Genomic DNA, 23,233 nt, shown 5'->3' with positions numbered 1-23,233 from the left:
CCTGTACAGTAATGAGTAACCAGAATAGATTATTACTATCGTGCGGCGTCGTCGTCGTTCTTGTTCTTCTTCTTCTTATTATTATTATTATTATTATTATTATTATTATTATTATTATTATTATTATTATTATATATTCATGTATTTATCATAATTTTTATGAAAATTTTGTATTCGCTCAATGCTTTTGCCATATGGGTACACGAAGACGTAAAGTGTCGACCAACAATTTTGTAGCAACGGCCAACGAGCATAAAATATTCAAAAAATTAAAATATACAGTGCGAAAATGCATCAGGAATGAGGAAAACCAACAATATAATCGAACCATAAATATTTGCAAATCTGTATTAATGAATTTTCTTATTACATTAAATATAATAGCAACTCTTTGAACAAGAAAACATGGTCTAGTTAAGCTCTGATTCACAAGGGTAGACACAGTTGCATATATACGATTGACCACCGGATTTAGCGATGCACATTCCGTGCCCGTTGTATTTTGTCAAGCACATTTGCCTACATTTTGCGAGATCGCAACCATTAGGATCCATCGTAATTAGGCACGTACCCGCATCAACATTCGACATCGTCCCTTCATTTTTTAAGAAAATAATAACATTAGCTCATTAGCAAAATAATAAAAAATTTGAATTATATTATAAAAATTAATAGAATTACCTGAGAAAGTGAGAAGAGCGAGAATTAGATAAAAATACAAAAATTTATCCATGGGAGCGATGCGAAGGAAGCAAGAGTTTGTGATGATGAAATTGGATATCAACGTAAACTCAAGTTTTAGCTTTTAACCACTTCGTAAAATAACTTGCTTTGCGGTAAATATTTATAGGTGAGAGTGAGTACCAACAGTGATATTATTACGATTGCTGTAATTAGTAACTATCATGTTTTTTTTGGGTGAATATCTAAACAATTAATAGCCTTATAGTTTTTTTGTTCGAAAATCTATTAAAATTAATCAGTATTTGATTGTAAATTAAATGCAAGAAAATTTTGATAAGAGAGACTTAAAATTATCTAAATAAGATAATAATGATGCGATTCCCCGACATAGTTGTTCATTCATTTTACTCTTTTTATTTTGGAATATTAAATCTTTCATACTTGCATTACATGTTGGTTTTGGTTGAGGTCTGGTGCAGAAGGCTGAAATATTTGATTTTTTTGTTATTAAACTTTCTTTGACCGGGGTGTATTTAATTGAATTTTTATAATTCATGAAATCCAAATATATTCGGTTTCGATTTTAGAGAATATCAAAATTTTGATATTTTTATAAAAAATATAAAAAAATCTAATATTTTTGTAAAAATTATTTTAGACTTAGATATTTATGCAAAAAACCTTTTTTTTAAAAGATTGTGTTTCTCTACCTCACTATAAGGAAAAAAAAACTCTGTTTCTGTATGTTTTGTTTTTCAATAAATTGATGCATGTAAAAGTGAATTATGACAAAAAATCACGTTTTGACATCAAAAGACATATCTGTCTGTCTTAATGTTCTGTCGGATTCTTAAACGGTTCATTTCTCCAACTAATCTGTGCCGTGCCGCCGTGCCGGCACCGTTGCACCCTGGTCAACTCGATCCTTTTTCTATTCCCATGTCTGTATATTACAGTCCATTTAAATACACGTGGTGTTTAAAATTTAAATGCATGCCTTAGTTAGTCTCTAAATTGATTTCTGGAACATACAAGTGGTTAAGCAGGTGATCATATCAGATGGACTTGGTTGTGAACATGCAATCAACACCTATGGTTAATGCACTTGCGATAGGTGGTCCTGCTGTTGCTGTTGGTGGTCTTTCACTTTTGTTGATCAAAAAATTTGTCGATCATCACTGGAAATCCGCTCCGGATCTCCCTCGTTTACCAGGTGAGTACTCTGATACCATGTTAAGTAACCAATTCTCCCAAAACCTCAAGATATTGGGACTTGGGAGGAGGGCTTACCAAGATCATGTTATATTTTAATGAGTAATTATATTGTTAACGTATGATTTTGGGAGAACTGGTCACTCGACGTATATGATAGTGACCTCATGTGTCTGTCTGTATTGATGCAGAGGTACCAGGGTTGCCAATAATCGGAAATCTGCTGCAGTTGAAAGAGAAGAAACCGCACAAGACATTTGCGAAGTGGGCTGTCACATATGGCCCTGTTTACTCTATTAGAACTGGATCCACCACTTTAGTTGTACTCAATTCTGCTGAAGTGGCCAAAGAGGTAGCCTCTTCTCTTTTCTAATAGTAATGAAATACTATGCTAATTAGAATTTTTGTACTAAATCTGTATGGTTTCATTATAGGCCATGGTGACAAGATTTCCTGCCATCTCTACTAGAAAGCTTTCAAAGGCAGTAGATATCCTTGCTTGTGATAAATCACTGGTTGCTATAAGTGATTACGACGAGTTCCACAAGACTACAAAGAGGCATTTACTAACACATATTTTGGGGCCAAGTGCTCAGGTTTGTGTTGTGCAGCGAAATAAGTATTCAATTTTTTGTTTTACCCCCAGTCTTTAATTGATACTGATCAATTATCATCTGCTGATTATTGGACTTATGCAGAAGGGGCAACGTTTCCACAGAGATAGTTTGATTGAGAACGTATCGAACCAGTTGCATGCCTTGTCAAAGAATTGTCCTCTTGAGAGTATAAACTTCAGAGAACTGTTTGAACTTGGACTCTTTGGATTAGCATTGAAACAAGTGAGTTTAATTAATTATGGTCAATGTACTTTAAGTTGTAATTTCACTAATGGAAGCCACTTGGGATTTGCAGACTTTGGGAGAGGATGTGGAGTCCATTTATGTGGATGAACTTGGAACAACAATGTCAAGGCATGAGATGTTAAAGTGTCTAGTTCATGATCCAATGGTGGGTGGAATTGATGTAGATTGGCGAGACTTCTTCCCATATCTAAAATGGATTCCAAATAGAGGGTTTGAAAACAGAATCAGACAGATGGATATCCGAAGGATGGCAGTTATGAAATCCCTTGTTCAGAGAGCTAGAAAACAAATTGCTTCAAGAGAGGTTGTTTTACACCTTTGAGTTATTATTTGATCTTTTAAATTTTTAATAATTTTACACCACACTAAATCGACTCGGATTAAAATAGGGCGTGCAGTGTTATCTTAATTACTTGGATTCTGAGGGGAAAACGCTATCAGAAAAACAGATTCTTGTCTTACTTTGGGAGGTGATCATTGAAACATCAGATACTACCGTGGTTGCAACTGAATGGGCTTTATATGAACTTGCTAAAGACTTAAAGCGGCAGGTTTGAACATTTCACCACACCCCCTTAAGTAAATATGATGCATGGAACTGATCTTTTTTTATACCTTAGGAGAGGCTTTATGAGGAGATCAGTAGGGTCTGCGGGTCTGACAGAATCACAGAGGAGAAGTTACCGCAGCTTCCTTATCTTTATGCTATCTTCCAAGAGACTCTGAGAGTTCACAGTCCTGTTCCAATAATTCCTCTGCGTTATGTGCATGAAGATACTCAAATTGGAGGTTACTTTGTTCCTTCTGGAAGCGAGGTTACTATAATACTTATCAAACCTCATGAAGATACTCAAATAGGAGGTTCCTTTGTCATAATCTTATTTATAGCATTATCATTGTTTTGCAGATTGCCATAAATATTTACGGATGTAACATGGACAAGAATGTGTGGGAGAATCCTGAACAGTGGAACCCTGAGAGATTCTTGGATGAAACATCTGACACCATGGAATTGCAAAGGACAATGGCCTTTGGAGGGGGTAAGAGAGTGTGTGCAGGAGCTCTCGAGGCAATGACAATCTCCCGTATGGCAATTGGCAGACTAATACAAGAGTTTCAGTGGAGTTTGACGGATGATCAGGCAGATGATGTTGATATTGTAGGCCTTACAGCTCGCAAACTCCAACCACTGCTCGCGATCTTGAAGCCAAGGGGCAGATTGTTTGAATAAACAATTTCCTTTTGCACCTGAATCGTGTGCATTATGTCCATTTATTTCAATCTTAATTTTCCTAATGCATGTTATATCTACAAAATTCAGTAATTGTAATTTAGTACAGATTCTACTGCACTGCACAATGTTAAAGACTTTATTATTGAAATTTCATATTTATTACATTACACAAAATAATTTTCATAACATAATTTACAATGGTGAAAGCTCTTCTCCGCAGTTATAGACACAATCACATCTGTACGATTGGCCACCTGATTTGGCAATGCAGACTCCATTTCCTTTATATTGTGTGAAACAAGTTTGTTTACAGCTCGAGAGCACACAATTATTAGGATCCAACGTTTTTATGCATCTTTTCTGGGCATTAACATCAGACATTGTACCTGATAAAACCAGATATAAGAAATGAGAAATGTGCTGACAATAAATAATTAATAGTATATTTTTTTTTGAAAATTAGAATTACCTGAAAAATAAAGGAGAGCAACAATTAGATAAAAGTACAGTGATTTTGCCATTAGAGCAGAACAAAGTAAGCACAAGCTCAGAGATCGTAATATCTTGCAGAATGATGATGTTTAACACTATGTAGATTTACTTGCAATGTAGTCTGATACATATTTTGATTCATATTTATAGGTGCAGAAGGTTGGGGAGTGATAACATAATTGTATTTAATGGGTTTTAAAGTTTGAATTTATTGTAAGAAAAAAGTAACAGATGTATAGTTCAAATTTATCGTAAAATTATTTGATATCCTAATTGATCTCACAGTAAAAGATGTTATCAAATTTATTCTTGCAATACATGTATTGATGAAATTCTAATAAAAAACTGGAAATTTGAATTGCTAGTAGGATTTTGAGAAATGAATAATTTTGGTTAACTTAGTTAGGATTATAGTATTAATCATCAGATTGAAATTCAGAAATATAGAGATACTGATCATCCGGTAGTTTCATATTCGTCGGATTTTTCTTTTACTAAGTAGGGATCCCTGTCGACAGGGAAGAATTGAATTTTCTTTTAGGGATCCCTGTGTCTACGGGGAAGAATAGAATTTCGCAAATCAAGCATTGCAAACACAATATAATCACAATTTAGTATGGCACCAAAAAGTTTAGTATGAAGATCCAGATGTCCATTGGAAGCCTTATAAAATTGCTCTGAATATTTAGTATGGCACTTCTTCATTTACAGTCTTGCTGCATTTATATATTTACTGAGAGCCTTGACTTGTAACTCTGCATGTAGCGCTAATTCATTCATCGCCCTGAAATGATATCAAAACCAGCAGCTTTGGGCCCTTGGAGACTCAAAGTGGCTTTGCAGTTTCAATTTCAAGCCCTCCATTTTCGCAGGCCTCTCCTTTCATTCATCCTTTTGTTTTCTCCTATTTCTCCTCTTCTTGCACTCTATCTAACGCTTAAGACTAGACTATGAGCCTGTTTGTCCCGGCTTAAAGCCGGGACTTTAGGCTGGAAAACGTCTATTTGTGTAATAAGTCAGAAGACGACTTAAAGTCAGAAATAAACAAGAAACTGACTTAAAGTCAGAAGTTAGTTTGAGGTATTTTTTTTCAGTGAATTAATTTTTTAAAACTTTTTTTGATAAAAATTACCTATAAATCATTTTTATTTTTATTATTATATTTTAATAACTCATAAGTCATTAATAACTCAAAATTATCCAAACATATATTTTTAACTCCCGGATTATCACATAAGTCATGTCAAGTCATAAGTCAATTTAAGTCATAAGTCATAAGTTCGGCCAAACGGGCTTTGTATGTTGCCGCCTTTTATCACTTGACTAGATTAATGACTTTATATTGGTTGCAGTTAGATTTAATTGTCTTCTTGCTTATCTGTTTATATTGCAGCTATCTATCAGGATAGCATTTTACGGAGTTTGTAGGCTTGGAAACAGTCACCTTCTTACAGATGGTCTGCAGCAGCTGGCAACTTTTCTCTGCTCTCCAGAGACAGTCCCCTTCAAACTCGAGATCATGTTAATCTAAATATGAATCTTAATTTTCTTAATTAATGTTATTTGTTCGCATAATTGTGATTTAGTAAAGATTCTACATTCTTCTGCACTGCACATTGTTATTAGTCTTGCCTACTATATATTGCAAAACATCAACGCAACATACTGTAGAACTCCATTTAAGGGTACTGCACTGAACTTTTGCCGTCATTTGAATAAATGAACAGGAACACTTTATTATTGAAATTTCATCCTTATTACATTACACAAATAATTTTCAGAACATAATTTACAATGGTGAAAGCTCTTCTCCGCAGTTGTAGACACAATCGCATCTGTATGATTGGCCACCTGATTTGGCAATGCAGACTCCATTTCCTTTATATTGTGTGAAACAAGTTTGTTTACAGCTTGAGAGCACACAATTATTAGGATCCAACGTTTTTATGCATCTTTTCTGGGCATCAACTTCAGACATGGTACCTGCTTATACAAGTAATAGTTCATAAAACCGGAGATCAGAATTGTGCTGACAACAAATAATTAATAGTATATATTTTTCCGAAAATTACGATCACCTGAAAAATAAAGGAGAGCAACAATCAGATAAAAGTACAATGACTTGGCCATTAGAGCAAACAAAGGAAGCACAGAATTCAAAGATTGTAATATGTTGCAGGATGATGTTTACTATGTAGATTAACTTGCATTGTAGTGTTCATATTTTGATACATATTTATAGGTGTAAAAGTTTGCAGTGGTAACAGAATTGTATTTAGTAGGTGTTAAGTTTAAATTAATTGCCAGAAAAACGTAATAGATGTTATCAAATTTCTTTCTGGGATAATATTGATCAGATTTTTAAAACTGTGCGGATATTGGAATCAATTAAGTAGAAATTTGATAAATTAATAAATTTGATTTAATTAGTCTGGATTATATATCTGAAGATTTTATTAATTTGAAGACATAAAATTTATAATCTCAAGATTATTAATTTATTCCTCTGTATCTGTCCCGTGGTCATTGTCTTTAGGCCTGACATTATCAGACACGGTCTGACGATCCAATCCGTAACCCGATTTATAAAGACAAAACCGAAAGTGACCCGAAAATCACCCGATTGACCCGAAATGGACCCGAAATTAGAATTTCATTTCTAAAAACTTCAGTTTTCAGTTTTATTAATCGACCCGATTGCTGACACAAACACGACTTGTTACCCGAAATTGCCACCCCTAATTTTCCTTTTATTAATTCCTGGGTGCATATTATACTGACAGATCCATTGGCATGGATGAAACATCTGACATCATGGATTTGCAGAAGACAAATGGCCATTGGAGGGGGTAAGAGAGTGTGTGCAGGAGCTCTCCAGGCAATGACAATCTCCCTTATGGCAATCGTAGACTAATACAAGAATTTGAGTGGAGTCTACATGCTGAGGAAGCTTTTGTAGAAGAACAAACTTGCATTTGTATTCTTTTCCTTGAGCTAGACTAAATAGTACACCCTTTGTTATATGTTTTGATTACTTGTATATTTGGTTTAGCATGTCCAGTAACTAGATCATATCGAAATTCAGAAGTATAAAAGATACCAATCATACCATAGTTTAAAATTCGTTGGATTTTCCTTTCCTAAATAAAGATCTGATATCTACAGGGAAGAATTAAATTTCACAAATAAGCATTATAATACACTATCAAACACGATACAATCACAATCTAATATGACTTTGTAGTACTGTTACTATGAATATTTAGATGTTCATACAAAGTCTTGAAATTTTTGTCTAAATAGCTCTTCTTCATTTATAGTCCTGGATTGATATATTAACTCAGACACTCAAAATTGAACACTGAATGTAGCGCTTATCATTCATAAGCCTGCAATGGTATCTAAACCAGCAGCTTTAAGCCAATGGGGAACTCAAAAGTGGCTTCTCTGCTTGCCGGAGACTGTCGGCTTGAAACACAAGATAATGTTGATTAAAATTTCAATCCTAATTTTCTTCATTCATGTTATTTGTAGATGATTCAGCAAATTCTACTGCATTGTACAATGTTAAAAGCATTCATGTAAAGAAAAAAAATATTAGCTAGTCATTTTAAGGGTTCAGCGCTCTTAAATGGAGTATTATACGTTCTGCCTACTAAAGTCGCAAAATATAGACAGAACATATTGCAGAATATTAGTCTCGGATTAATACTCGGGTACAACTTTTGCCGTCATAAATAAATGAATTGCAACACTTTATTATTGAAATTCCGTCCGTAATATATTACACAAAAAATTTATCAGAACATAATTTACAATGGTGAAAGCTCTTCTCCGCAGTTATAGACACAATCGCATCTGTAAGACTGGCCACCTGATTTGGCAATGCAGACCCCATTTCCTTTATATTGCGTAAAACACGTTTGTTTACAGCTTGAGAGCACACAGTTATTAGGATCCAACGTTTTTATGCATCTTTTCTGGGCATCAACATCAGACATGCTACCTGCTTACACAAACAATAAATCATAAATCAGAGATCGAAAATGTGTGACAACAGATTAATAATTTTGCAAATATTTTTTCGGAAATTACAAGTACCTGAAAAATAAAGGAGAGCAACAATAAGATAAAAGTAGAATGATTTAGCCATTAGAGCAAAACAAAGTAAGCAGGAGCTCAGAGATTGTAATGTGTTGCAGGATGATGTTTAACACTATGTAGATTAACTTGTATTGTTGTCTGATACATATTTTGATACATATTTATAGGTGCAGAAGTTTACAGAGTGATAACATAAATGTATTTAATAGATGTAAGGTTAAATCAAATTAATTGCGAGAAGAACGTAACAAGAGATCGAGAGTTTAAGTCATAACTGATCTCATGATGATGTTATCGAATTTATTTCTGGAATTATGTATTACATATTGAAATTGAGTCACTGTAATAGAATTTTGAATAATAAATTTGGATAAATTGGTTTGGGTTATATACAGTAAAGATTTTTTTAATTTGAACTATGTTTTAAAAATACATTTATTTAAAAAAAATCGATTATCTTGTATTATATTTTAAGATGTATCGATTTGATTCTGATTTTACTAACTATTTCTGATTTATCGGGAAAAGCATCTTACAAATCGTTAATCGGTAGCTGAATTCATTAGTTCCGATTTTCGATTTATGATTCGAAGACAATGATCTGGAGACTATTTATTTATAGAAGTTTAACCAGTTACTACAAGACAAATCTATCTGCCTTGAACTTCTGTTCGAATCTTAAAGGTATCATTTCTACACACTAATCCGTGTCTGTCCCCTAGTCAACTTCCTTTTATTACTCCTTGCCTGTATATTATACTCTCCTTTAAATACATGTTTGTCTGTCTAATCTTAAAGTATTTTGTTCAATGCACAATTGGTGAGGAACTGATCATATCAAATGGATGTAGTTGTGAAAATGCAATCGACGCCTATGGTTAATGCACTTGCAGTTGGCGGCCCTGCTGTTGCTGTTGGTGGTCTTTCACTTCTGTTGCTTAAAACATTTGTGGATCATAGCTTGAAATTACCCCCAGGTCTCCCGCCTTTACCAGGTACGACAAATTTTACATAATGGTAATATCCGCAAAAGTATATAAATGCCCGTATGAGTTCTGGGATTCCAACCTGGTTAACGGGAATGTGAATGAGATATTTGAACAAAAATGTGTTATGTCTCGTTCCTATGAGCGGAGTGGAAATCCCATGATCCAGACGGCCCCAAGTTCATCCGAGTGCTAAGTAATTAAATGTTACCTTGTGCATGTGGATCAACTGGATGCAGAGGTACCAGGGTTGCCAATAATCGGGAATCTGCTGCAGTTGAAGGAGAAGAAACCACACAAGACGTTTACCAAGTGGGCTGCCACGTATGGCCCTGTTTACTCTATTAAAACTGGCTCTACCAGTTTGGTTGTACTCAATTCTAATGATGTGGCCAGAGAGGTAGCCTCTTTTCTCTTCCTGATTAGTGAACTAGTTATATAAACTCATATTCATTCGTATCAACTGGTAAACCGTACTTATCACTCTGCAGAATGTGATTGTAATTGTCGCTTAAGACTTTCATGTTTTAGAAATCAAATTCAGCCTAATAAAGCATATACAAGGCCAAACCGTTGTGCCTGTTAGTTTATTGTTCGCCAAGTACTAAAATTACTCGCCATCATAGTCGATTGTATGGACCCTGAGGTCCTGACAGTTTTCTGTAATTGTTACTAGAAATCAAATATACTAGAAATTACTAACACTTTTCTGTAAATACAATGTTAGGATCATCTGAAGTTTGACAACATGTGTGGAACAACCTTATTATATTCTTTTTTTTTTCTTGGGCAATTGAATTGTTAACGTTTTAAAGAAATGTAGCAAAAAAAAAAGTGAAGCTATCGTTTTTATCCATCTTCATCTGTTTGCTTAAGGTTGATAACGACATAATCAAGCCTATTTTTACAGAAAGCACAAACTATCTCCTTTTTGCTTAAGAATGAACTCCTATAGCAATAGAGTTTTTGTATTAAATCTGTATGGCTTCATTTTAGGCCATGGTGACAAGATTCCCTGCCATCTCTACTAGAAAGCTTTCGAAAGCATTGGATATCCTTGCTTCTGATAAATCACTGGTTGCGATGAGTGATTATGATGAGTTTCACAAGACAGCAAAGAAACATTTGCTAACACATATTTTGGGGCCAAATGCTCAGGTTAGTGTTGTGCAGCGAATTAAATTTCAATCTTTGTTTGTATTCATCTGTTTCTCATTGATACTAGATTTAATTGTCATCTCTTGATTATTGCACTTTAGCAGAAGGGGCAGCGTTTCCACAGAGATAGTTTGATTGAGAACGTATCTGACCAGTTGCATGCCTTGTCAAAAAATTGTCCTCTTGAGAGTATAAACTTCAGAGAACTGTTCGAGCTTGGACTTTTTGGATTAGCATTAAAACAAGTGAGTTTAATTATGAAAGGATTATGTAATTCTAGAATTTTGTTGTAATCTTACTAGGAAGCAAGGTGAAATGAATTTTGAAAATCATATCTACTTGGGATATGCAGACTTTAGGAGACGACGTGGAGTCCATTTACGTGGATGAACTTGGAACAACAATGTCCAGGCATGAGATGTTCAATTGTCTAGTTCATGATCCAATGGTGGGTGGAATTGATGTAGATTGGCGAGACTTCTTCCCATATCTAAAATGGATTCCGAATAGAGGGTTTGAAAACAGGATCGGGCAAATGGATATGCGCAGGTCTGCAGTTATGAAATCCCTTATTCAGGGAGCTAGAAAACAAAATGGTTTACCAGAGGTTTTTTTTACATTGCCTTTAAGTTATTTCTTGATTTTCTAATAACTCTTAAACACATTTACCTGACTATCAAAACACGGTGTGCAGTGTTATCTTGGTTACTTGGAATCTGTGGGGAAAATGCTATCCGAGAAGCAAATTCAGATGTTACTTTGGGAGGTGATTATTGAAACAGCTGATACTACCGTGGTTGCAACTGAATGGGCTCTATATGAACTTGCTAAAGATCCAAAGCGGCAGGTTGGATCATTTATTCATGCTTCTTAAGTAAATTTTTATGCAGGAACTTATTTGCTTCTATATTTTAGGAGAGGCTCTACGAGGAGATCAGTAGGGTGTGCGGGTCTGACAGAATCACAGAGCAGGACTTACCACAGCTTCCTTATCTATATGCTATTTTCCAAGAGACACTGAGAGTGCACAGTCCTGTTCCAATAATCCCTTTGCGTTACGTGCATGAAGATACTCAATTAGGAGGCTACTTTGTTCCTTCAGGAAGCGAGGTTACTTCATTCCTTCTAAAGCCTCATAATATTTCCCTCCCACATTGCCTTAATCATAAATATAACATTATCATTGTTTTTGTAGGTTGCCATAAATATTTACGGATGTAACATGGACAAGGATGTGTGGGAGAATCCTGATCAGTGGAATCCGGAGAGATTCATGGATGATGATTCTGACACCATGGAATTGCAGAAGACGATGGCCTTTGGAGGGGGGAAGAGAGTGTGTGCAGGAGCTCTGGAGGCAATGACAATCTCTCGTATGGCAATTGGCAGACTAGTACAAGAGTTTGAGTGGAGTTTGACGGATGGTCAGGCAGAAGATGTTGATATTGTTGGCCTTACAGCCCGTAAACTCCAACCAATGCTCGCCATCTTAAAGCCAAGGAGCAGATTGGTTGAATAAGGAATTCCCTTACCCTTAAGTCGCGTCTGTCAGTTATTTTGCCACTTTATGCTTTAGTATGTAAGTGTGCATCCCGGCACATTAGTTCTACATCTTTATCTTACAACGAAGTTTTATACATAGTTTCTCTATTCTAAGCCCTGTTGTGATAATGTGTGACTAGTTTCCACAACTAGAGATGTAAAAAAACAGATTTCGGAGATATAAAACTGTATGTCCTGAGGAGGCTGTTGGAGAAGAACAAACTAGCATCTGTATTCGTTATATACTTTGGGGGTTTAGTTTGTGCACTATCTTAATCAGGTTAAAGTTAAAAAAAAAATCAAAGATTACCAGTCATGCAGTAGTTTTTACTTGGTTAGATTTCTTATCGCGAGGGAGAGAGTATCATTTGGGGGATGCATTCAATTATAATTCTTTTTTAAAAAAAATTATTTGAGGATATTCACTTGGAATTTCAAAAAATATTAGAATTAAATTATACCACAAAATCTGGTATAATTCAACGAGGATTTTATATTATCCTTAAAAACTTAATGATAGTAATTGAGATTATTTAAAATCCATTATAATCTGATGGTATTCAAATACTTAGGGTTTTTTTATTTTCATAAAATAATAAATTTTAGGGATTGTTCAATTATCTTATAAAATATTTCAAATCTCATCAAAATCCACGAGATTTTGAGACATTATCTTTAACTCCTAAAATTCAACGTCAATTCTGCAATATTTTATAAATTTGTATAAAATCAAAATCAAATATGATTCCTTAAAATTCATAAGCCATATAAAATTTTCAATTTTGAATCCCTTTCTAATGGTTACTATCAGCAGCAAAAGCAAAAGTAGCTGTTGTACAGAATTTTCCAGTTAGGCACGATCTTCACAATAATTGCACCCAAAAAGAGGGTGAGTATCTTTTTCTTACAGATAACGATACCGTCATATATGTGATTATTAACGACAAAACCGGAATGTTGAAAACAGCAAACTTCTTCAACTCATGTCCGAATCTTATTTCTTCGTATCTTGTTCATCCTATATTTGACAATACAAGACAAAATTCATCTGCCCTTCTGTTCTGTCCAATTCTTGAAGGTATCATTTCTCCATACTTGCTTTGGATCTTTCCTTAGTCACCCTCATTTTCTGTGTCACCCTTCGATAAATAAATATTCTCGACCTGGAATATTTTATTCCTCGAGAATATTTATCTGATTAATAATACACTGTTTTTATCATGTGACGTGGGATTATAAATCCAATAATTCGGCTGCGTTGAGTTTGTGTTCTTGAATTTACACATCTTGTTGTTGCAGTTGAGAGAAAATGGATGCAGTTGTGAATTTGCAGTCAACTCCTGTGGGTACTGCACTTGCCCCGGCTGTAATTATTGGTGGTATTTCTTTGTTTCTGATCAAGAAATTTGTGGTGGATCATAAAGTGAAATCACCCTCGAATCTCCCTTGTTTACCAGGTATGTTTGTGAATTTGTTTGATCAGACGAATCGTTGATTTTTGGGAGGAGTCCGAGAACAAATCCGTGCTGATAAGTATATAGTGTAGTTTTGGGGTGAGGTTTATTATTGTGTTTATGTATTGGATGCAGAGGTACCTGGGCTACCGTTGATCGGGAATCTGCTGCAACTGAAAGAGAAGAAACCCCACAAGACGTTTACCAAGTGGGCGGAGACGTATGGCCCTGTTTACTCCATTAAGACCGGCTCCAGCACTATGGTGGTTCTCAATTCGAATGATGTGGTCAAGGAGGTAGTCTCTTTGCTCTTCCTGACTATTTGGGAATGAATTTGCAATTTCGTGTTAAAATTCGCAAAGGGGTGTTTTTGTAGTATAAGTACCATGAATTGTATGTAATTTCGTGATTCTAATTTTTTAGCCTCATATACGTTAATACAGACATGTGTAGAAACCATTTCAAACTAATAATACTTTCTATATCAGCTTAAACTGTTGGGTGCTTTTGTTTGAGGGTGTTATCAGTTTATTTTATGATTTAGTTTACTACTCAAATCACTCCTGCAAACCACCATAATCAACTTAATGAACACTTTTGCAATAGTTACTTAAACCCCTCTCGAGAATACTACTAATACTGTTTGACAGATAGTGAGGACAACCTCATATATCTTCCCTTACATTGCCCAAGTTATTAAGAAATAGAGCAAACTAGAAGTGCTGATGCTATCTATCTGATCCATCTTCTACCATTTAATTGATCATTTCTTATGAGTATTTCAAGTATAAAGTACACGGGTTGAATGAGCTATCTATTTATCCATCTGTTGCCATTTGATTGACTGATTCTTATGACTAATTTATGTATCAAGTATCTGATGTAAACTTTTCATTTATGACCTCAGTTTATGTTATTGATGTTCTACGTGCCAAAACTTTTCGTTTTACAAGACTCTGTATCAGAGTTGTGCCTTTGAGTCCTCTTTATTGAAACATTACTGTTTGGCATATTAAGACTAGCATGTGGTTTAAATCATAGCATAATTGTGCATTATGCTTTTTTGTAAACTTATGAAGCATTGTTGAGGTTCATATATATGATGCACAAACTATCTCCGTTCTAATTGGGAATAGACTGTGATAGCAATAGTGTTTGTCTGGTTTTCATTTTAGGCCATGGTGACAAGATTCCCCGCCATCTCTACTAGAAAGCTTTCAAAAGCACTAAAGATCCTTACTGCTGATAAAACAATGGTCGCAACAAGTGATTATGATGAGTTTCACAAGACAGTAAAGAGACATTTATTAACACATATTTTGGGACCAAATGCTCAGGTTTGTGATCCAGCAAAAAACTTCAAATTTAATTTTGTTTTACAATTAAATCATAGAGTATTTGATATTATTAACTTTTGATCGATACCTTGAGCAGAAGCGACATCGTAATAACAGAGATACTTTGATTGAAAACACATCAAACCAGTTGCATACCCTGTTAAAGAATCATCCTCTAGAGTCTATAAATTTCAGAGATTTGTTTGAGTTTGGACTTTTTGGATTCGCAATGAAACAGGTGAGTTAATTTATTAGTACTCTGGTTTATGTACTTGTAGCTTTAATTTTACATAAAAGGATTCCTGAATATCTACTTGGAATTTGCAGACTTTGGGAGAGGATGTGGAGTCCATTTATGTGGATGAACTTGGAACAAAAATGTCAAGACATGACATATTTAATTGTCTTGTTCATGATCCCATGGTAGGTGCAATTGATGTAGATTGGCGAGACTTCTTCCCATATCTGAAATGGATTCCCAATAAAAGTTTCGAAAACAAAATAGAGCGGATGGATATCCGCAGGATGGCAGTTATGAAATCCCTTGTTCGGAGAGCTAGAGAACTAAGTGCTTCAAGAGAGGTTTTTTTTTAACACTTTTGAGTTATCATTTGATCTTTCAATATTTGTACACCACAATGAACTGACTGGGATTATAATAGGGTGTCCAGTGTTATCTTGATTACTTGGAATCTGAGGGGAAAACTCTATCAGAAAGTCAAATTCTTATGTTACTTTGGGAGGTGATCATTGAAACATCAGATACTACCGTGGTTGCAACTGAATGGGCCATATATGAACTTGCTAAAGATTCAAAGCGACAGGTTGGTTATATATTCAACCCTCTAATGTAAGAATTTATGAATCAAACTAATTTCTTTTCAAACTTCAGGAAAGGCTTTACGAGGAGATCAATAGGGTGTGTGGGTCTGAGAAAATCACGGAAGAGAAGTTGCCTCAGCTTCCTTATCTTTATGCTATTTTCCAAGAGACCCTAAGAATGCACAGTCCTGTTCCAATCATTCCGTTGCGTTATGTGCATGAAGATACTCAGTTGGGAGGCTACTTTGTTCCTTCCGGTAGCGAGGTTCTTTTCTTCCCTAGTTCTCTATATGCCTTCATGTTTTTTCTCTCCAACATTCAAATAATCTTAATTATAACAATTATCATAATAATGTTCTTTAGATTGCCATAAATATCTATGGATGTAACATGGACAAGGATGTGTGGGAGAATCCTGAACAGTGGAATCCCGAGAGATTCATGGATGAAAAATCCGACTCCATGGATTTGCACAAGTCAATGGCATTTGGAGGGGGTAAGAGAGTGTGTGCAGGAGCCCTCGAGGCAATGACAATCTCTCGTATGGCAATCGGTAGACTAATACAAGAGTTCGAATGGAGAGTGACGGATGGTCAGATAGAAGACGTTGATACCGTGGGACTTACATCCCGCAAACTCCATCCAATGATGGCAATCATAAAACCAAGGAGCTGACTGGTTGAAAAATATGAATAAAAGCACCATGTGGCTCTGGATGTCTATCAGTTCCTTGTTACTTTTACGCTTTGGTATGTACGGGAGCCTCCCTGCACTCTTAGTTCTCTATCAACGTTTTCTCTGCAGTTCTTATATTGCTCATCTGTGCCAGTTTATATGTGTGATGTTATATCTCTAGTTTGCCTGTTATGCATTAACGTATGGGAAACAAATGGCTTCCTTTTGTGATCCATAACTTGCAAATTGTGAGGTTCACGGTGTACCTCCTCTGTGCTCTTTTGTTAACTCTTGAGGATCTCTTTGTTCTACACATTCCCTATTTCGAGTATTACAAAGTTTTATGCTGATTGGCCAACGTAGTGAAACGAGTCTGTCTCGAGTAACTCCCAGGTTTCATATGAATGAAATGGTCAAGGTAACAAGAAGAGAACTATATAAATGGTAACCCCTGTAAATTTCATCTCTCTCCGTGGTTTCAGATATATATGGGGAATGCCTTCGCAGAGATCTTACTTTGGTAGACCTGAATTCGTAGGAAACACTATATACATGATAGCAGTAAATTTCAATGTAAAACATGCATTAGATATGAGCGTGTTTATTATAAGCCCAGACTTTAAGTTATTTTCGACTTTAAGCTTAAAATTTTGTCTAACAAGTCACAAGTTGACTTAAATCTAGAAATAAATTAGAAACTCACAGTCGTAAATTAGTAGAATTAATTTTATGTGCAAATGCAACCTTGGAGATGAGTGCAAATGTTTCCCCAGGGAAGAAAGAACCTTGTGCAACAGCTGATGTTCAGCACCATTCGGAGAGGGGACCTGGGGAATTAATTGGTAGGGTAAATTGTAATGGAATAGAAAAAGTGGTGAAGTTCAGGATATTGGAAATTAAAGTGAGTTCTCTGTTTTTTCGTATTTATACCCATGCTTCTTTAAAGTATAGTTTTATAATTCTTTTTAAAGATTTTAATTTTCTGAATAAAAACTTAAATATAAATTTTTTTTATTTAAAAAAATCTTGAAAATTAATTATATAACTCTATTTAGTATTTTGTAGTAAAAAAATGTTAAAATACTACTCCCTCCGTCCCAGCCATTTGTATACAAATAGTTGGGACACGAAGACAAAAAATTATGTAAGAAATGAGTAAAGTTAGATGAAAAGTAGGTATAGTGGTGAGAAGGTGTAATAGTGTTTATATTGGAGATAGTGGAAGAAAATAGTTTGTGTAATGATGTTTTATATTATAAAAATTTACTCTCTCCGTCCCTTCCATTTCTTTACACTTTCCTTTTTGGGGTGTCCCGTCCAATTCTTTACATTTAAAACTTACCACATATGGTCAATGGATCCCACCACTTCTCCACTTTTCTTTCCTTTTCACACTACTTTTACTCCACTATCTCCATTTTAAACATTAAAAATGAGTGGGTCCCACCATTTCACCCACTTTTTTTTCTCTTTTCAACTACTTTATTCATATTTTTTAACCTCCGTGAATGGGAGGGACGGAGGGAGTACTATTTTTGAAATGTATACAATTGGTGGGACGTTCTAAAAAAAAAACTGTATATAATTGATTGGACGGAGAGAGTAGTGAACGTATTGAATTAAATGAACCAAAAAATGGGAAAAGGATTCCAGAAGGACCAAAACGTACGCACGGCTCTGGTAGTGATATGCCGATATGTCGGTACGGTGGCAGGGTTACAGAAATGCTCATGTTTGAGTTGGGCATGTGAACTGAACGGTGACCTGAAAACGGACGGAGCCTGTGGAGTGTTCTGGCAACATGTTGATGTTGGGAAGTGTGAACTCCTTGCTCAACAAGCGACATGAGCGATAAATTGAGAGAGAATTTAACAATTAACGCAACCTGTAAACACTCCGAACCAAGCGAGAATGATACTCTCTTCATCCCAATCAATTTTATACATTTTTTTTTTTATATCTCATCATTTTTATACATTCCCAAAATAGCAATTTTTTATACTATAAAACATTACTATACACACTACATTCTCCCACTATCTCAATTTTATAATAATAAAAATATTATTACACCCGCTATTTTACTCCACTATCTCATACTCCCTCCGTCCCACCAGGTTCTTTACAGTTTCCTTTTTGGGATGTCCCATCCAATTCTTTACATTCCAAAACTTACCAAAAATAGTCAATGGGTCCCACCACTTCCCAACTTTTCCTCCCTTTTCACACTACTTTTACTCCCTTTTCACACTACTTTTACTCCACTATCTCTCTTTTATTCATTAAAAATTGACGGGTCCCACCACTTCACCCACTTTTCTTTCTCTTTTCTACTACTTTATACATATTTCTTAACCTCCGTGCCCAAACCAAACGTAAAGAATTGGCTGGGACGGAGGGAGTATCTATTATTAAAAAATATATGGATTCCACCACTTTACCCACTTTTCATCTAACTTTACTCATTTCTTACACTTTTTCTTGTTCTCCATATCCAATCTCTGTGTCCGATATATATATTTCATTAGGACGGAGAGAGTATTTCTATGTTTTTAACTTATAAATCCAGTCGGGCTTTTAAGCCCGCCCAAACATCCCCTAAACGTGTGTAATTAAACAGAAACGGGAACATGCATAATCTACAATCTAGTGAGAGAGGGTAGACCGGTAGAGAGAAAAAATCGAATGTAGCACACTGCTCTCTTATGGCACTCTGAACAAGCTAGCATGAACAGGACTGAGCTCGCGTGTCTTATTCCACGTGTTCTACATTATGATAGTCTTGACCTGAGAGCATATCGGCCAGAGTTTCTTTAAATATAAATAAATAATTTAATTTTTAAAGAAAAAATTTTCTATTACCCGTAAATAACAATTTCAATTATAATTATTCCAATTTTAACCGACAACGAGTAATTATTTTTAAATGATTTCTAAAAATCAGAAATAGCATCTTTTTTTTTTTGAAATCATCAGAAATAACATCTTAAAATAGAATAAATGTGAATTTTAGTAATATATTTCTCTATATATATAATAGAATAGATGTTTATTTAAAATATATATACACACACACACATGTTTTTAAGAAATAAATAACTTAATTCTAAAAATTAAGATAAGTCAAACAGACTTACTTGTCATATACTCCCTTCGTCCCAACTGGTTGTATACAAATGGTTGGGACACGGAGACCAAGAAGAAGTGTAAAAAATAAGTAAAGTTAGATGAAATGGTGAGGGAAGGAAAACAGTGAGTATAATAGTGTTTTTATTATTATAAAATATAGATAGTGGAAAAAAGTAGTTGATGTAATAGTGTTTTATATTATAAAAAGTTACTATTTTAAGAATGTATACAAATGATGGAACATCCAAAAAAGAAACGGTATACAATTGATCGGGAAGGAGGGAGTATATCTGTCGGTGTATAAAATTAATTACACCATATTTCATGAACTGAGAAAAGTGTTCATATATATTCTTAAATATTTAATTAATTAATAAATACCGCTTGACAGAAAAACAGTACTCGTAGGAAACTTGCAAACCAGTGACAGTGTGAAGATAAGAGAGAATCGCATAGGAAACAAGCAAGAGGGAAGCAAAGAGTATTATGATATCCTTTTACCTAACCAGTTGCCTGCATAGGGTGCAAGACTAGACTATGACATGGATGCTTATTTCTTATACCACGCTTCCCGACATTCATCATTTTTTCCACCGACTTTTCAAATATAAGTGGTCATTTCATTTCTACAGTCAACTGGTCAAATTCAAGATGTGATAAAATACAAAGAGTGACACTATTAGTATGTTCTGTTCATTGCTTTACCTTATTCTTTAGTTGAACTCATAACATTGAGTTATTTGTATTTTGTAACTTGTGTAAGCTCTGTCTTGCATCTTTAGACTAACCATTTGGCTCCTTGCTTTTCTAACCACCCAAAACAATCTGTTTACCAATCGGACCACCCATTTTTTTCAGTTTGCATGTAAGGATGACAATTTCGGATAACGGGTCGTATTCGTGTTAGCAATCAGGTCGATTTTGGATCAAATTAAAATCAGTTAAAATTGAATATAACTGAAAATTGAAGTTATTAGAAAATTGATTTCTGATTTATTACAAAAATAAATCTTTTGCTTACTAAATACATATGCTTATTTACATTACTTAACTTTAAGATTATATATCATAATAGCTGAAAATCTATAGCCTCGGTGACAAAAATATTTTCCAAAGTATTCTTGTATTTCATTATCTCTCCTATACTTCCACGTTCCACCTTATTGTCACGAAAATATTTCAAGATTTTCCATTGTTTCATTAAATTACATTAAATTACACTTGCACTTATCTCAGTTATTTTTTCACTTTGAAACTTAACGTCTAAGCGTATTCGAGAGGCCCAAATGCTTTGGTTGAGCAGATTGCAACTTTGCGGTGTGAAAGATTTGACCAGTATATTATGATTGATTCTATAGCCTTTGCCCCTCTGCACATAGTACCAACAGTCCCTCCACGTCTCTGACATACAGCAGCATCTAAGAATACATTTATATACCCAATATAATTTTTTTGTAAATTTTTTTGCAACGATGCCCGATATATAATATTTAAGGATACAGGTTCATAGAAAAACAATTTAATTACATACTCCTTCCATCCCAAATTAGATGGCCCCGTTGATTTTGGGCACACAATTTAAGGCTCATTGACCGCATAGATACGGGACTTATTTTTAAAATTTTATTTTTGCAAATAAAAATTAAAATATGAAATTTTCATTTATAAAAGAAAAAATAAAAAAATAAATTTCGGAAGTAGACGGTCAATGCACCTAAAGTTACGTGCCCAAAGTCAACGGGGACATCTAATTTGGGATGGAGGTAGTATAATTATATATTATATAATTTAAATATGTTTAATTTCGAGTTCGTATATCACGGATTCAGATACTGATAATATCCGTTTTTTTAAGATATGAATGCGAATTTTTCGGACAAATATAATATTTTTCGAAATTTTTTGATAACCTATTTGATCAAAAAATAAATCAATTTAATATAAAAAAAATTAACAGAAAATCGTCATTTATTTCTTATATTCAACACCATTCTTTCAATTTCTAGTTCCACTGCGCCTGTGTTATATATTAGTCCTGATATTTATACTACTACCACATGATACACTGCCCACTTCGAAACATCTCCCACTCTGTCTTCCTCTCCACACTTGATTTCCAACTTTCCAGAGCAACACAAACCAGTCCCAGAAAACCAGAAACACCACAAACTATGTCCTCTGATTCTGCCGAAAAAACCGCAGCATCAAAGAGATTCTCTTTTCAGACAGGAGCAAAGCCACAAGACACCGAGGCTTTACCATGCCCCCGTTGCGACTCCATTAACACAAAGTTCTGTTACTACAACAACTACAACCTCGCTCAGCCGCGTCACTTCTGCAAGGCCTGCCGTCGTTACTGGACTCGCGGCGGCACTCTCCGCAACGTCCCCGTCGGCGGCGGCACCCGCAAGTCCTCTTCTGTTAAACGATCGCGCAATGGCTCAACTCCCGTCGTGTCAGCCCCTCAGGAGGTGGTGCAAGAGATGGCTGTGATGAATCCTTGTGAGCTGAACTTGAATCAGGCTGTTTGTGTGGATGATCCGATGGGTGGGCTTAACTGTGAGTTTGGGCTTGGTGGTGGTGGGCTCGGGTTCGATGTGGCTCCCTGGGAGTGGTCCATTGGAGGGGAAGTCGGTGGAGAAATTGATCAAAGTGTGTGCGCTAGTACTACTAGTGGTGGTGAATTGGTGGGTCCGGGTGGTGGGTGCAACACGTGGCAAGTTGAGGGGGGGTTGGGTGAGGGGGAGTACTATTGCTGGTCTGATCTTGCTATGTCTACTCCTGGAAATGGTGTCAAATAGTTGTTGATTTTCATGGTTCTTAGTTCTTATGTTTAACATTAATTAGTAGCTCTTGTATGAATATATGAAAGATACTAATATCTATGAGGAATGTGTGTTGTGAACTTGCTTGTATGTTCATAAATTTTACAAAATGTTACTATGATTTTAGCGTTGATCGTGAAAATCGAGAATCAAAACTAAAAACTAATCAATTGATGTACTGTTTCACGATTTATAGCGGATTTATTGAATTTTTTTTGGATGAATATGAGATTTTCAGTTAAATCAAGTGTAATTGATAATCAAAGATTTTTTTTTAAAACTTAATCAGAAAATTTTCATTTTTAAAATAAAACGCTAATTTCAATAAACTATATTATTAGGACTTGAATAGAGGTCGGAGAAACAAGTGTCGAATGTCGAATTGGAACCTGAGTAAGAGGACATGCTCTTAATATATGACAAGTCTCCTTAAACGGACGTAAGTAAAGAAAGAGGACATGCTCTTAATATATGGCAAGTCTCCTTAAACGGACGTAAAGATTACAAGTTCAAGTAGCTTGGTTGCATGGGCTCCGTTTATTCACATAAAAAACCAGTGTTACTCTTCAACGTTGATGGCAGGCACAATAAGAGATCAAATTTTGTGTGTCCGCATAATGGGAATGATGATTGATAGCTATCCATGGTTGAATGCTTCAACTTTTCTGAATCTGGCCACACTGAGCACAAAATCAAGAAAATTTAGGGTGGGACTG

General features: G+C 35.1%; 4 protein-coding genes across 5 annotated transcripts; all 4 read left to right on the top strand.

Annotated features, from left to right (window-relative positions):
* The first annotated feature begins 1,655 nt into the window (after nucleotides 1–1,655).
* On the top strand, nucleotides 1,656–4,185 carry LOC108221827 (ent-kaurene oxidase). The gene is made up of 8 exons (XM_064094600.1): nucleotides 1,656–1,897; nucleotides 2,088–2,248; nucleotides 2,331–2,492; nucleotides 2,595–2,735; nucleotides 2,809–3,063; nucleotides 3,149–3,310; nucleotides 3,380–3,574; nucleotides 3,667–4,185. Exons 1-8 carry the CDS (start codon nucleotides 1,744–1,746, stop codon nucleotides 3,988–3,990), a joined length of 1,554 nt encoding a protein of 517 aa, XP_063950670.1. The 5' UTR covers nucleotides 1,656–1,743; the 3' UTR covers nucleotides 3,991–4,185.
* Nucleotides 4,186–9,333: 5,148 nt separating this feature from the next.
* On the top strand, nucleotides 9,334–12,497 carry LOC108222415 (ent-kaurene oxidase). Its single transcript, XM_017396335.2, has 8 exons — nucleotides 9,334–9,584; nucleotides 9,815–9,975; nucleotides 10,572–10,733; nucleotides 10,838–10,978; nucleotides 11,086–11,340; nucleotides 11,428–11,580; nucleotides 11,649–11,843; nucleotides 11,929–12,497. The coding sequence occupies exons 1-8, from the start codon at nucleotides 9,431–9,433 to the stop codon at nucleotides 12,250–12,252; spliced, it is 1,545 nt and encodes a 514-aa protein (XP_017251824.1). The 5' UTR covers nucleotides 9,334–9,430; the 3' UTR covers nucleotides 12,253–12,497.
* A 629-nt stretch (nucleotides 12,498–13,126) lies between these two features.
* Nucleotides 13,127–16,921, top strand: LOC108223735 (ent-kaurene oxidase). 2 transcript variants are annotated; one of them, XM_017398129.2, is made up of 9 exons: nucleotides 13,127–13,353; nucleotides 13,575–13,732; nucleotides 13,865–14,025; nucleotides 14,905–15,066; nucleotides 15,164–15,304; nucleotides 15,394–15,648; nucleotides 15,729–15,890; nucleotides 15,959–16,153; nucleotides 16,252–16,921. In XM_017398129.2, exons 2-9 carry the CDS (start codon nucleotides 13,585–13,587, stop codon nucleotides 16,561–16,563), a joined length of 1,536 nt encoding a protein of 511 aa, XP_017253618.1. In that variant the 5' UTR covers nucleotides 13,127–13,353; nucleotides 13,575–13,584; the 3' UTR covers nucleotides 16,564–16,921. The 2 variants fall into 2 exon arrangements, with proteins under 2 accessions (XP_017253618.1, XP_017253619.1); XM_017398130.2 differs by lacking the exon at nucleotides 13,127–13,353 and having other exon boundaries at nucleotides 13,394–13,732.
* A 4,942-nt stretch (nucleotides 16,922–21,863) lies between these two features.
* LOC108222156 (dof zinc finger protein DOF3.4) lies at nucleotides 21,864–22,493 on the top strand. The gene has a single exon (XM_017396062.2). The coding sequence runs from the start codon at nucleotides 21,864–21,866 to the stop codon at nucleotides 22,491–22,493; it is 630 nt and encodes a 209-aa protein (XP_017251551.2).
* The last annotated feature ends 740 nt before the right edge of the window (nucleotides 22,494–23,233 follow it).

Source organism: Daucus carota, chromosome 5 (assembly GCF_001625215.2).
Source record: "Daucus carota subsp. sativus chromosome 5, DH1 v3.0, whole genome shotgun sequence".
NCBI lineage: Eukaryota > Viridiplantae > Streptophyta > Magnoliopsida > Apiales > Apiaceae > Daucus > Daucus carota.
The sequence above is the reverse complement of the archived record's forward strand: the minus strand, read 5'-3'. Positions and strand labels throughout refer to the sequence as shown.

Coding starts and splice junctions, on each gene's coding strand:
- LOC108222415 (XM_017396335.2), top strand. CDS start 9,431: ATGGATGTAGTTGTGAAAATGCAATCGACGCCTATGGTTAATGCACTT. Junction 10,979..11,085: donor TTGGATTAGCATTAAAACAA/GTGAGTTTAATT, acceptor TGGGATATGCAG/ACTTTAGGAGACGACGTGGA. Junction 11,341..11,427: donor AACAAAATGGTTTACCAGAG/GTTTTTTTTACA, acceptor CACGGTGTGCAG/TGTTATCTTGGTTACTTGGA.
- LOC108221827 (XM_064094600.1), top strand. CDS start 1,744: ATGGACTTGGTTGTGAACATGCAATCAACACCTATGGTTAATGCACTT. Junction 2,249..2,330: donor CTGCTGAAGTGGCCAAAGAG/GTAGCCTCTTCT, acceptor GTTTCATTATAG/GCCATGGTGACAAGATTTCC. Junction 3,064..3,148: donor AACAAATTGCTTCAAGAGAG/GTTGTTTTACAC, acceptor GGATTAAAATAG/GGCGTGCAGTGTTATCTTAA.
- LOC108223735 (XM_017398129.2), top strand. CDS start 13,585: ATGGATGCAGTTGTGAATTTGCAGTCAACTCCTGTGGGTACTGCACTT. Junction 15,891..15,958: donor CTAAAGATTCAAAGCGACAG/GTTGGTTATATA, acceptor TTCAAACTTCAG/GAAAGGCTTTACGAGGAGAT. Junction 16,154..16,251: donor TTGTTCCTTCCGGTAGCGAG/GTTCTTTTCTTC, acceptor AATGTTCTTTAG/ATTGCCATAAATATCTATGG.
- LOC108222156 (XM_017396062.2), top strand. CDS start 21,864: ATGTCCTCTGATTCTGCCGAAAAAACCGCAGCATCAAAGAGATTCTCT.